Raw genomic sequence first — 13,199 nt, forward strand, 5'->3', positions numbered from 1 at the left:
TTACTTGTTCACTTGTAATAACAGAATTCATTCCTCTATAAAGTAATTCATTTTACTGTTGGCTAATTCCACTGGTGGAAAGTTTTCCAGTGTGTTGCACTGGAATCCACTTCCCTTCAATTTCCCTGATCAGTCCTATATTTCTTCTGAACCAAAAAGAATAGATCTAATCCTCTTTTTATAGTATCATCCTTCAAATATTTGAAGGCAGTTATGTTTCTAATAATTCCTCTCTTCTCCAGGATAAACAACCCAGTTCTTTCATTCATCCTTCATATGGCATAGTTTTCAACTCTTTTTTTCCGATCCTGATCACGCTCTTTCCAGATTCATTTTAGTTCATCAGTGTGCTATTTCTTAAAGTATGGTATCAAGAACTGAAAACAATACAGTTTACATATTCTGATGAGAAAAGAATATAATCAAAATAACTACAAATATGGGGAATTATGTCAGCCAACCATTTTTCCAGAAAAGAAAATAGTTCATTTCTCATGACTTTTTCTTAGTCAACCTAAGCAGTCACTTAGTGATCAGGCAACATATTCTTTTACATTCCATTCTAAAATGAATCGCACTTACTAGCTTGGAATCTGTGCTTTTAAAAATAGACATTTGTCCATTTACTGATGCTTTAGTGCCTTCTGCACTTTTCTAGGTTTTTCAAAGATTATTGAAAGTGGTTCTGCAACACAGACAAAAATTCTCTAAAATGAAAATAGTAAAGAGAAAGGAATAAGCATATGTATAACACCTACTATATTGCAGGCATGGTGCTAAGTGATTTACAAATTTTATCTCACTTCACCCTCTCAGCAAGTCTTCAAGGTAGCTGGTGTTGTTATCTTTATTTTACAGTTGAGAAAACTGAGGTAAATATATTAAAGTATCTTGCCCAGGTCACATAGCTAGCGTCTGAGGCAAGATTTGAACTCACATCATCCTGACTCCAGCCCCAGCATTTAATGGACAATGCCACCTAGGACCATGCTAGACACTACAAGTAACATAAAGCCACTCCCAGATATATTTGCTGAGTAATTGTAGCCAGTCTACAATACCTTGGAGGAGACATCTGCTTAGAGATTATGTTGAAGAATTTTACTTCAGTAAACTCAATTACTAGTCATCTTAGGATATGATACTATTGTGTTCCTATGAAGAAACACACTAGAAAGAGGACCCTAGATGAAAGTGTACTGTGCCACACACAGATTGTAGCACTCAGTTATATACCATAGCAAAATTGTTCCTGGCCATTACTTTCCTTAAGAAACTGGAAAAAAGGGGGCAGAGCCAAGATGGCGGAGTAGAAAGATGCACATACACATAGCTCCGAAACCCACAACCCACAGAACGGCTACAGGGGAGTAACTCACGGCGAATTCTGCACCCAGAGGCCATGGAATATTGGAGTGAGGGAGATTTCTGTTCCGGAGGGACCTGCAAACCTCTCGCGGGGGGTCCTTCACGCTGCGGACTGAGCGCTGGGACTGGGAGCTGAGGGCAGCCTTGCCGCGGCCGCGGCACCAAGAGGGAAAGATCCGAGCAGGCTTCAGGGACGGGATCTCCAGCGGCCACACGGGTCCCTCCACCCACAGAGGGACCTGGAAACCTCTCACAAAAAGTCCGTTGTGCTGCAGACGCGGAGCCCAGCCCAGCCCAGACCTGCTGTGGCCAAGGCACTAAGAGAAACAGATCCGAGCAGGCTTCAGGGATGGGATCTCCAGGGGCCGCACAAGTCCCTCCGCCCACAGGTGACGGGGGTCGGTGAGAGAGTCTCTTTTGCAGGTCAAGAGGGGAGTGGGGTGCCCCCATGATTCGGCCCCCCCCCAGGAGGTAGAAGCTGAGAGGCGGCTGCAGACCGGGGCTCCCCAAGAGGGTGGGAGGCTGAATCCATTGTGGAAGGTCTGTGCATAAACCCCCTGAGGGAACTGAGCCTGAGAGGCGGCTCTGCCCCGACCTGACCACCTGAACATAATCTCATACTGAATAGCAGCCCTGCCCCCACCAAAAGTCCTAAGGCAGGAAGCAGCATTTGAATCTCAGTCCCCAAACGCTGGCTGGGAGGATCAGGAGGCAAAGTGGGTGTGAGGAGAATATTCAGAGGTCAAGTCACTGGCTGGGAAAATGCCCAGAAAAGGGAAAAGAAATAAGACTATTGAAGGCTACTTTCTTGGAGAACAAGCATTTCCTCCCTTCCTTTCTGATGAGGAAGAACAATGCTTACCATGAGGCAAAGACACAGAAATCAAGGCTTCTGTGTCCCAGCCCACCCAATGGGCTCAGGCCATGGAAGAGCTCAAAAAGAATTTTGAAAATCAAGTTAGAGAGGTGGAGGAAAAACTGGGAAGAAAAATGAGAGAGACGAAAGAAAAGCATGAAAAGCAGATCAGCTCCCTGCTAAAGGAGACCCAAAAAAATGTTGAAGAAATTAACACCTTGAAAACTAGCCTAACTCAATTGGCAAAAGAGGCTCAAAAAGCCAATGAGGAAAAGAATGCTTTCAAAAGCAGAATTAGCCAAATGGAAAAGGAGATTCAAAAGCTCACTGGAGAAAATAGTTCTTTCAAAACTAGAATGGCACAGATGGAGGCTAAGGACTTTGCGAGAAAGCATGATATCACAGAACAAAGAGAGAAGAATGGAAAAATGGAAGATAATGTGAAATATCTCATTGGAAAAACAACTGACCTGGAAAATAGATTCAGGAGAGACAATTTAAAAATTTTGGGACTACCTGAAAGCCATGATCAAAAGAAGAGCCTAGACATCATCTTCCATGAAATTATCAAGGAAAACTGCCCTGATATTCTAGAACCAGAGGGCAAAATAAATATTCAAGGAATCCACAGAACACCGCCTGAAAGAGATCCAAAAAGAGAAACTCCTAGGAACGTTGTGGTCAAATTCCAGAGTTCCCAGCTCAAGGAGAAAATATTGCAAGCAGCTAGAAAGAAACAATTCAAGTATTGTGGAAATACAATCAGGATAACACAAGATCTAGCAGCCTCTACATTAAGGGATCGAAGGGCATGGAATAGGATATTTCAGAAGTCAAAGGAACTAGGACTAAAACCAAGAATCACCTACCCAGCAAAACTGAGTATAATACTTCAGGGCAAAAAATGGTCTTTCAATGAAATAGAGGATTTTCAAGCATTCTTGATGAAAAGACCAGAGCTGAAAAGAAAATTTGACTTTCAAACACAAGAATGAAGAGAACCATGAAAAGGTGAACAGCAAAGAGAAGGCATAAGGGACTTACTAAAGTTGAACTGTCTACATGGAAAGACAATATTTGTAACTCTTGAAACATTTCAGTATCTGGGTACTGGGTGGGAGTACACACACACACATGCACACACTCACACATACATAGAGGCAGAGTACACAGAGTGAATTGAAGAGGATGGGATCATATCTTAAAAAAAATGAAATCAAGCAGTGAGAGAGAAATATATTGGGAGGAGAAAGGGAGAAATTGAATGGGGCAAATTATCTCTCATAAAAGAGGCAAGCAAAAGACTTATTAGTGGAGGGATAAAGAGGGGAGATGAGAGAAAAACATGAAGTCTGCTCTCATCACATTCCACTAAAGGAAAGAATAAAATGCACACTCATTTTGGTAGGAAAACCTATCTCACAATACAGGAAAGTGGGGGACAAGGGGACAAGCAGGGTGGGGGGAATGACAGAAGGGAGGGCATGGGGAGGAGAATGCAATTCGAGGTCAACACTCATGGGGAGGGATAGGATCAAAAGAGAATAGAAGTAATGGGGGACAGGATAGGATGGAGGGAAATATAGTTTGTCCTATACAACACAACTATTATGGAAGTCATTTGCAAAACTACACAGATTTGGCCTATATTGAATTGCTTGCCTTCCAAAGGGAAGGGGTGGAGAGGGAGGGAGGTAAAGAAGTTGGAACTCAAAGTGTTAGGATCAGCTGTAATGTTCTTACCACTAGGAAATAAGAAATACAGGTAAAGGGGTATAGAAAGCTATCTGGCCCTACAGGACAAAAGAGAAGACGGAGGGCAGAGAGGGATGATAGAAGAGAGAGTAGATTGGTCACAGGGGCAATTAGAATGCTTGGTGTTTGGGGGGGAGGGGATAAAAGGGGAGAAAATTTGTAACCCAAAATTTTGTGAAAATGAATGTTAAAAGTTAAATAAAAAAAAAAGAAAAAAAAGAAACTAGAAGAATTAAAATTCTGGTCTTTATTGGTAATTGGTTATTACCACTTAATAGAATTGTCTTGATATCAAACTCATGATGAAGGTTTACAATAATGTCATTTGCCACTTATGATAACATAAGGCCCCAACTAGTAAAACTGAGTCATCTCATGTAATTGATATTAGAGAACCAATATTTACTATTAATGGTGTTCACAACCCAGAGACAGGTAGTAGTGACTTGTATTCTTTACTGCCATGAGGAATATGGCAGACAGAAAGTAAATAAGGCCATCTGAACACTTGCCATGCATTCATAATCTATGGGAGGTAGCTGCCAAAAACAGAAAGACAATGAGTACAGAAATGTAAATAAAGAGAAGTAAACACTTAGGTAGCAAAGCTGAAACAACTTCTCAGTACTCTTTGTCCAGCTCTGTGGTGCAGTAGTTAGAGTGCCAGACCTGGAGTCAAAAAGACTCCTTTTCCTGAGTTCAGATTTGACCTCAGAAACTTAGTAGATGTGTGACCTTGGGCAAGTCACTTAAACCTCTTTGCCTCAGTTTCCTCATCTGTAAAATGAACTGAAGAAGGAAATGGCAAGTCATTCCCATATCTTTGCCAAGAAGACCCAAATGGGCTCAGAAAGAGTGGCACACAACTGAAATAATTAAACAACAGTAGCAAAAGTAAAACCATCATTAGATTCCCCTCTGATGGGCATGATAGACATGTCTCTAGTCTAGACAGTTCTCTCAACCACTGATTGACTGCATGTGAAGATGTATAATTGAATAAGATCTTGTGATCCAAGGTATTCTCCACATATATTATGTTAAAACTCTTTCCTTCTTTACCTGCTGTATGAGTTTTTGTGCCTCCCTTTGAGATCAATCTGGGATTACCCTGAGAAGGCATGTCTTGTCTTTGCTATCTCAGAGAGTAGAGACTTCTGGTCTGCTCATCTGCCTGTATCTAGATAACAAGAAAAAACCAGGAACTACCAGGAGCCTTTTATATTGCTAAAGTTAGCAGACGCTGAGGAGAATTAGCCTCAAATTTGACTAGCAAAGCTTTTGGCTATGTCTGGCTCTCAAGCTCCCCCTCTCAGTGCTCTCCAGGAACTACACCTAATGGAGTAGACTACTCTGAAAGAAAGCTCTACTCATTGAGACCATGCAGAACACATGAAATATGTGTTCCACAATATCTGAAGATAATGTCAGACATACATACATATATAACATATACATATGTATATATACATATACCTATATATATATATATATATATATATATATATACCACCCTAACAATATGTCTATACATTCATAAAAGTAATCATTAGCACATTGAAATGGCCAACAATGAATCCTATGTATTTTTCCAGTAATTAAAGTCTTATTCTATTTCTGTAAAAATGGATTCAGAGTTGTACTTAAATAAATCTCAAATGTTTTTGATTGGTTGAAACCCAAATATTTTGTGGAAATTTCAAGCAGAATTGATTTTTTCCTTCCATTCATTTTGGATTTTATTAATATTTTTAGAAAGGTATTGGATTTGTGAATGTGTTTTTTATCTTAGTACTTTTGTGAATCTATTATTTTTTATTACTATTGAATGTCTGAAATTCTCTATGTAAGATGTAATGTTACTTGCAAATAGAGATAATTTTGCTCCACTTTACCTATGTTTATGCCCCAAACTTCTTCCTGGAGTCAGGAAGACCTGAATTCAAATCTGACCTCAGATCCTTCCTATCTGTATGACTCTTACCTTCTTTCTCAGTCACTTATCTTCTTTCTCAGTTTCCTCATCTGTAAAATTAGGATAATAATAGCGCCTACTCCCCAGAGTTATGGAGAAGATCAAAGAAGAAAGTAATTGTAAAGTGCTTACCACAGTGCCAGGCACATAGCAAGTACTATATAATTGCTAGCTGTTGTTAATATTATTATTATCATCATTATCAAATTAAATAAATGCTAAAGTATTTTGCAAGTCTAAAAGTACCATATATAAGTACTGACTATTGAAAATAATAATAAATGCCTGTTGACTGACTGATGCTGGCTGTTCACAGTAGCTACAATTCTGTTGATTGAAGATTATAGTGTCTCCCCAATAGAATGTAAACTTTTTGAGAACAGAGACTTTCTTCAACTACGTTTTTGTTCTACCAACTCATCCCAGTAGCTAGAACATGTCTTGATATGCATTAGGCACATGATACGTGCTTGTAGAATTGAATCCAATGTAGTACCACACTACAAATGGCCTTAAACTGCTGAGACCAATGGAATATAGAAGACAAAGGGGATCTCATCAAGACAAGGGAAAGTCACACTCAACCAGCCCAATGGACACAGTGATAAACTAGGCCTAAATGGCTACTCTCCCAAGAAGAGTCATGAAAGAAGGTGATAAAAACATACCACGCCCATGGCACTTAGCAAGACACTCACTGATATCCACATGTACCAAAATAATAGGTGATCCTTCTGGACTCACTTTAAAGCAAATATTGTCAAGGCAAAGAAGGCATAATGGGGGATCAAAAGAGTAAGTGTATTCTCCAAATACCGGTCATGGAGCAAAAAATAGAATCCATGCCTTCATAGACTTCTAAGGCAATCATAACTATTCATTTTTTTTTTTTTACAGAAAGGCAGAAATAGTAATCCTTTTTTTTTTTTAAAAGATGCTCATTATGTTTTTATTTTTATTTTTTTTTTAACATTTATTTTCACACAAATTTGGGTTACAAATTTTCTCCCCTTTTTTCCCCCTCCCCCCCCAGACCCAAGTTTTCTAATTGCCCCTGTGACCTATCTGCTCTCTCCTCTATCCTCCCTCCCTACCCTTGTCTCTGTCTTCTCTTTTGTCCTGTAGGGCCAGATAGCTTTCTTGACCCCTTAACCTGTGTTTCTCGTTACCCAGTGGTAAGAACGTTACATTTGGTCCTAACACTTTGAGTTCCAACTTCTTTAGCTCCCTCCCTCTCTACCCCTTCCCCTTGGAAGACAGGCAGTTCAATATAGGCCATATCTGTTTAGTTTTGCAAATGATTTCCATACTAGTTGTGTTGTATAACACTAACTATATTTCCCTCCATCCTGTCTTGTCCCCCATTACTTCTATTTTCTTATGGTCCTTTCCCTCCCCATGAGTGTCGACCTCGTATTGCATTCTCCTCCCCATGCCCTCCCCTCTATCCTCCCCCCCTTCCTGCTTGTGCCCCTGTCCCCCACTCTCCTGTATTATGAGATAGGTTTTCCTATCAGAATGAGTGTGCATTATATTCTTTCCTTTAGTGGAATGTGATGAGAGTAGATCTCATGTTTTTCTCTTGCCTCCCCTCTTTATCCCACCACTAATAAGTCTTTTGCTTGCCTCTTTTATGAGAGATAATTTGCCCCATATAACTTCTCCCTTTCTCCTCCCAATATTTCTCTCTCACTGCTTGATTTCATTTTTTTTTTTTTAGTATATGATCCCATCCTCTTCAATTCACTCTGTGCACTCTGTCTCTACGTATGTGTGCGTGTGTGCATGTGTGTGTGTGTGTACTCCCACTCAGTGCTCAGATACTGAAATGTTTCAGGAGTTATAAATATTGTCTTTCCATGTAGGAATGTAAACAGTTCAACTTTAGTAAGTCCCTTATGATTTCTCTTTGCTGTTCGCCTTTTAATAGTTCTCTTCATTCTTGTGTTAGAAAGTCAAATTTTCTTTCCAGCTCTGGTCTTTTCATCAGGAAAATTTGAAAGTCTTCTATTTCATTGAAAGACCATTTTTTCTCCTGAAGTATTATACTCAGTTTTGCTGGGTAGGTGATTCTTGGCTTCAGTCCTAGTTCCTTTGACTTCTGGAATATCCTATTCCATTCCCTTCTATCCCTCAATGTAGAAGGTGCCAGATCTTGTACTATCCTGATTGTATTTCCACAATACTTGAATTGTTTCTTTCTAGCTGCTTGCAATATTTTCTCCTTCACCTGGGAATTCTGGAATTTGGCCACAATGCTCCTAGGAGTTTCTCTTTTTGGATCTCTTTCATGCAGTGTTCTGCGGATTCCTTGAATATTTATTTTGCCTTCTGGTTCTAGAATCTCAGGGCAGTTTTCCTTGATAATTTCGTGGAGGATGATGTCTAGGCTCTTCTTTTGATCATGGTTTTCAGGTAGTCCCAGAATTTTTACATTGTCTCTCCTGATTCTATTTTCCAGGTCAGTTGTTTTTCCAATAAGATATTTCACGTTATCTTCCATATTTCGAATCTGCGCGGTATGTTCTGAGATATCTGTCTTTCTCAAAAAGTCCAAAGCTTCCATCTGTACCATTCCAGATTTGAGAGATCTATTTTCTTCAGTAAGCTTTTGAATCTCCTTTTCCATTTGGTTAATTCTGCTTTTGAAAGCATTCTTCTCCTCATTGGCCCCTTGTACCTCCCTTGCCAGCTGAGTTAGGCTAGTTCTCAAGGTGCCAATTTCTTCAAGATTTTTTTGGTTCTCCTTTAGCAGGGAGCTGATCTGTTTTTCATGCTTCTCCCTTATCCCTCTCATTTCCCTTCCCAGTCTTTCCTCCATCTCTCTAACTTGATTTTCAAAATTCCTCTTGAGCTCTTCCATGGCCCGAGCCCATTGGGTGGGCTGGGACACAGGATCCTCGATTTCTGTGTCTTTGCCTGATGGCAAGCCTTGTTCCTCCCCATCAGAAAGGAAGGGAGGAAGTTTTTTTCTCTGATTAAGTACCCTTCAATAGTTTTATTTCTTTTCCCTTTTCTTGGCATTGTCTCCACCTAGTGGCCTGACCTCTGAATGTTCTCCTCACACCCACCTCACCTCCTGGTCCTCCCAGACAGCGTTTGGGGACTGAGATTCAAATGTTGCTTCCTGCCTTAGGATTTTTGGCGGGGGCAGGGCTGCTATTCAGTGTGAGAATTAAGTTCAGGTGCTGAGGTCAGGGGCAGGGCCGCCTCTCTGGCTCAATTCCCTCAGGAGGTTTATGCACAGACCTTCCACAATGGATCCAGGCTCCCGCCCGCCCGGGGAGCCCCCGTCCGCAGCCGCCCCCCAGCCCCCGCCTCCTGGGGGGGCCCTAGCCACGGGGGCACCTCACTCCCCTCTCAACCCGCCAAAGAGACTCTCTCACCTACCCCCGCCAGTCACCTGTTGGTGGGGGGCCCGAGCAGCTGCTGAAGATCCCGCCTCCGGATCCCTCCCAGAACTTTGTCTCTTGGAGCCACAGCCGCCGTTGCCGCCACAGGTCCGGGCCCGGCGCGACGGAACCTTCGCGAGAGGTTTGCAGGTCCCTCTGTGGGTGTGGGGACCCGCGCGGCCACTGGAGACTCAGTTCCGCAGCCCTCTCGGATCTCTTTCCCACGGTGTCGCTGCCGCAGCAGGGCTGCTCTCCTCCTCCAGCCCCGGAGCCCAGTCCCCAGCGCGAAGGTCCCCCCGAGAGAGGCCCGCAGGTCTCTCTGGAACAGAAATCTCCCCCGCTCCAACACTCCGTGGTCTCTGGGTGCAGAACTCGCCCTGGGTTAGTCCCCTCTGCCGTTCTGTGGTTTGTGGGTTCGGAGCTATGTGTATGTGCGTCTTTCTACTTCGCCATCTTGGCTCCGCCCCCCAATCATAACTATTCATAAGAGGAATAATCATAGGCTGGAGAGGGCCAATGAGGTCATTTTTAAATGCTTCACAGCCTTGATCAAAGGCTCCAAGCAGTAGTACTGACACAACAGAAGGCTATTCTCACATAAAACAATGGAGAGCAACATCTCAAATACTCCAGACATTTCTTCATTAGAAGCCCTTTTTTAGCTAATTGACTCTCTCTGATACTAAGTCCTCTAGCCACTTACCCTGGCAGAATCCTTTCTTGTTCCACATCTGAGCCCCCAGCAATATTAAAACAAAGCAGAGAAATGTTCCAAGGACAAAACAAATAATCCTTAGTAGGTTATCCCCTTCTTGGGCTGGTGACAGGAAACCTTAACAGGAGCAGAGATTCCAAAAATCCATGAGTTGAGTTTGTTCCTCCTTCTCACCCTCACAGACGTATACAACCTCCATAGTTTTCCCACTCTCTGTAAGGAAGTCAATGTTGCAAAGCGTACTTCCTGCAGATGTTCCCAGGACATTCTTGCCCTGCTGGGTCACCAATTCAGAATTGACAATACTAGCTCTTGACAATACTAGCTCAAATTTATATTACACTCACATTTAAAGTCATTTATGATTTTCCCCACACACCACTCCCCACCACCACCAATAGCAACAACCCTGAGAAATTGTGCAAGAATTCTGATTTTCATTGCAGAGATAAGGAAACTGAAGTACAGATGTTGGAGTAGGAAGTGGAATGCAGGTCTTCTGGCTCATGCTCCAACATCTGCTTTAAGGGCAGAAGAAATAGGAAACTTGGAGCTATAAAGGGGAGAAGACTCACCTTGTCCAGGCAGTAGCACTGTCTTCACTCTCTTACCTGCAGAGAAAAGGAAATTAACTTAAAGGAAAAAAGAAAGTGGGAAATCATGTGGAAAGCTGCTGTAATATAGCTGCTATATTCTTCTACATCATCCAAACTGTCACTAATGACACAAGTCAAGTTATTTCTTATTTGTATTTTTTGCCTTAGAGTTCATAGTCCTGAACATGGTTAATGATCCCCACAACCACACTGGGATAGTTTTCCTCTACACAGCCTATACTCTGCTCAGGGCCCATCACTCACCAGAGCAATTCACAGCTGCATCTTCCTTGTGACCACAGTCACTGCGTCCCCAAGGTTCTGCAGGACAATCCCATAGAGACAGTTCAGTCCCCTTACACTGAACCTCATCCAGCCAAACAGACCCTGTCCCTGGTCCAAAGGCAGCCTCTCCCAAAGCTGATACAGCTGAACCACAGCCCAGCTGCCTACACACAACCTCGGCATCTTCCAGGTCCCAGGAATCATCACACACTGTTCCCCAGGAGCCATCATGCCAGACCTCCACTCGCCCAGAACAGCTGTCCTCTCCATCCCTGACACGCAGCCTGTTCGTCCCTGAAAATGCAGTCACTAGGAGTCACTGAGAGAGGCAAACAGACCTGGCTTCCTAATAGTGACACATAGTAAAAAGTGACCAAACAGATACCTATGCAATCCTGGTCTGCTGAACAGTTAAGCCTCGCACTTGGTTCCTTTGAGATTTTCTTTGTCCATCCTATAGGGATAAAATATTGGGAAATATCAGAAGAAATGATATTACAGTGTTGAAAGAATGAATGCTATGCTAAAAAACAGGATTTCTTAACTATAGTCTCCAAAGCTGATTAGCATCTGAGACCATGGAACAAAAAAAGAGGTAATTCAGTCTTGAGCTTAGACCACAGTCACAGAGACACATCATCTTTGACAGAATAAAAGTGAACATCCTCACTCTATGTGCCACGGTCAAACCATATTTGATGTATTGTGTTCTGGGCTCCACGTTTTAGGAAGATCATTAAGAAGATGGAGACTATCTTGTGAGAGGTGATCAGTATAATGAGGGGACTGGAAAGCATTCTAAGCCTGGAGAAGAAAGGACATGAGATTTCAAACATTCAAAGGCTATATTGTGGCAGAGGAATTGGCTTTATATTGTTTAATGTCAAAAGACAACAGTGGGAGAATGGGTTTCTGAGTTTCTGAGAAGGACAGTTTCTGAGAAGCAGGGTTTGCCTCAATAGTATAAGAAACTCTCTAACAGTTAGCATTACCCAATATGGAATGGACTGCAATGGCAGGGAATTTACGATCATTAAAAGCCTCCAAGCACGATGAGCTGGATGACCATTTGTCAGGAATTTGAGGAAAGAGATTCCTGTACAGGAATGGAGTATCAGATCTCCGGTGCCTTTCTACACTATTCTATGACCTATGACAGGTCAGTTTCAGTAATTTTACAGGTATACAAAGGAAATCAGAAATTGAGTGGCAACCTAAGCTGCCAGCATTAGAATTCAAAGAGATAAGAAATCAGACCATCACACGTGATCCAGGCTTCATCTCCTCGGGAACATGAGTGTGGATGCCAGGAGGCTGATGGACACTGCCACAAAGAGTTAGTATACAGGCTGCGGCATTCAATTTTGTCCAGCCATCTAACTTCTGAGCCTCTGGGAGCCATTTGTTTATTCTCCAGCCAGCCCTGTTTTCCACATTCCAATTGCTTGCATATAACTGCCAGGGAAAGTTCCTTCAGGGAATTGCTACACACAGTTCCCCATGTTCCATTGTAGAAAACTTCCATCCACCCTGCACAGTTGTGGGCCTCACTGACCAACCTCATAGCTGTAAAGTCTAGGAGAAAAATATAAATCAGTCCTGTACTGGTTAGAAAGCCAGAAAAAACTTCATCAACTATGAAAAGCATCTTTTTTTAAAAAAAAGTGAGAACTAAAACCCCAAATCCCACAACTCATTAATAGTAATGTTAGGACCAGAACCCAAGTCTCCTGACTCCCAAGTAAGTGCTAAACCACACTGAAGCTAGGTGGCCCAATGGACCAGGCCTGGCATCAGGAAGACTGCTTTCATGAGTTGCAATGTGACCTCAAATACCTCCTAGATGTGAGACCTTGGGCAAGTTACTTAACCCTGTTTGCCTCAGTTTCCTCATCTGTAAAATGATCTGGAGAAGGAAATGGCAAACTGCTACAGTATCTTTGCCAAGAGTAACCCAAATGGGGTCGCAGTCAGGTATCTCTGAACAACAACAAAACGAGACTGCTTGTCTTATTCAAAAGTCAAGCTCAGTGAAGGAAGAAACTATAGAAGTTACCAAGAGAAAATGCCCAAACACCAATCTGTCCCCAATGGAGAATTTGACAGGAGACAGAGGAATGCAGAGATGTAATGCTGACATTTTATGATGGTCATAAATAGCATAGATGATAGATTTTGAGCTGAAAGAAGGATTAGAACCTATGGAGTCCAACCATCTCCTTTTATACATGAGGAACCTGAGGCCCAAAAAGGTTTA

At 42.2% G+C, this 13,199-nt stretch overlaps 1 protein-coding gene across 1 annotated transcript in view; it reads right to left on the reverse strand.

Moving 5' to 3' along the window:
• SCART1 (scavenger receptor family member expressed on T cells 1) overlaps positions 1-13,199 on the reverse strand; it is a 45,268-nt gene that overhangs the window by 5,870 nt on the left and 26,199 nt on the right. Inside the window, exons 8-12 of the mRNA XM_072628451.1 lie at positions 12,200-12,517; positions 11,328-11,396; positions 10,922-11,236; positions 10,637-10,672; positions 10,050-10,178 (exon numbers count right to left, since the gene is read on the reverse strand). Coding sequence (XP_072484552.1) covers positions 10,050-10,178; positions 10,637-10,672; positions 10,922-11,236; positions 11,328-11,396; positions 12,200-12,517 — 867 coding nt within the window. The remainder of the gene's footprint in view (positions 1-10,049; positions 10,179-10,636; positions 10,673-10,921; positions 11,237-11,327; positions 11,397-12,199; positions 12,518-13,199) is intronic.

This window comes from Notamacropus eugenii, chromosome 1 (assembly GCF_028372415.1).
Source record: "Notamacropus eugenii isolate mMacEug1 chromosome 1, mMacEug1.pri_v2, whole genome shotgun sequence".
NCBI classification, from domain to species: domain Eukaryota; kingdom Metazoa; phylum Chordata; class Mammalia; order Diprotodontia; family Macropodidae; genus Notamacropus; species Notamacropus eugenii.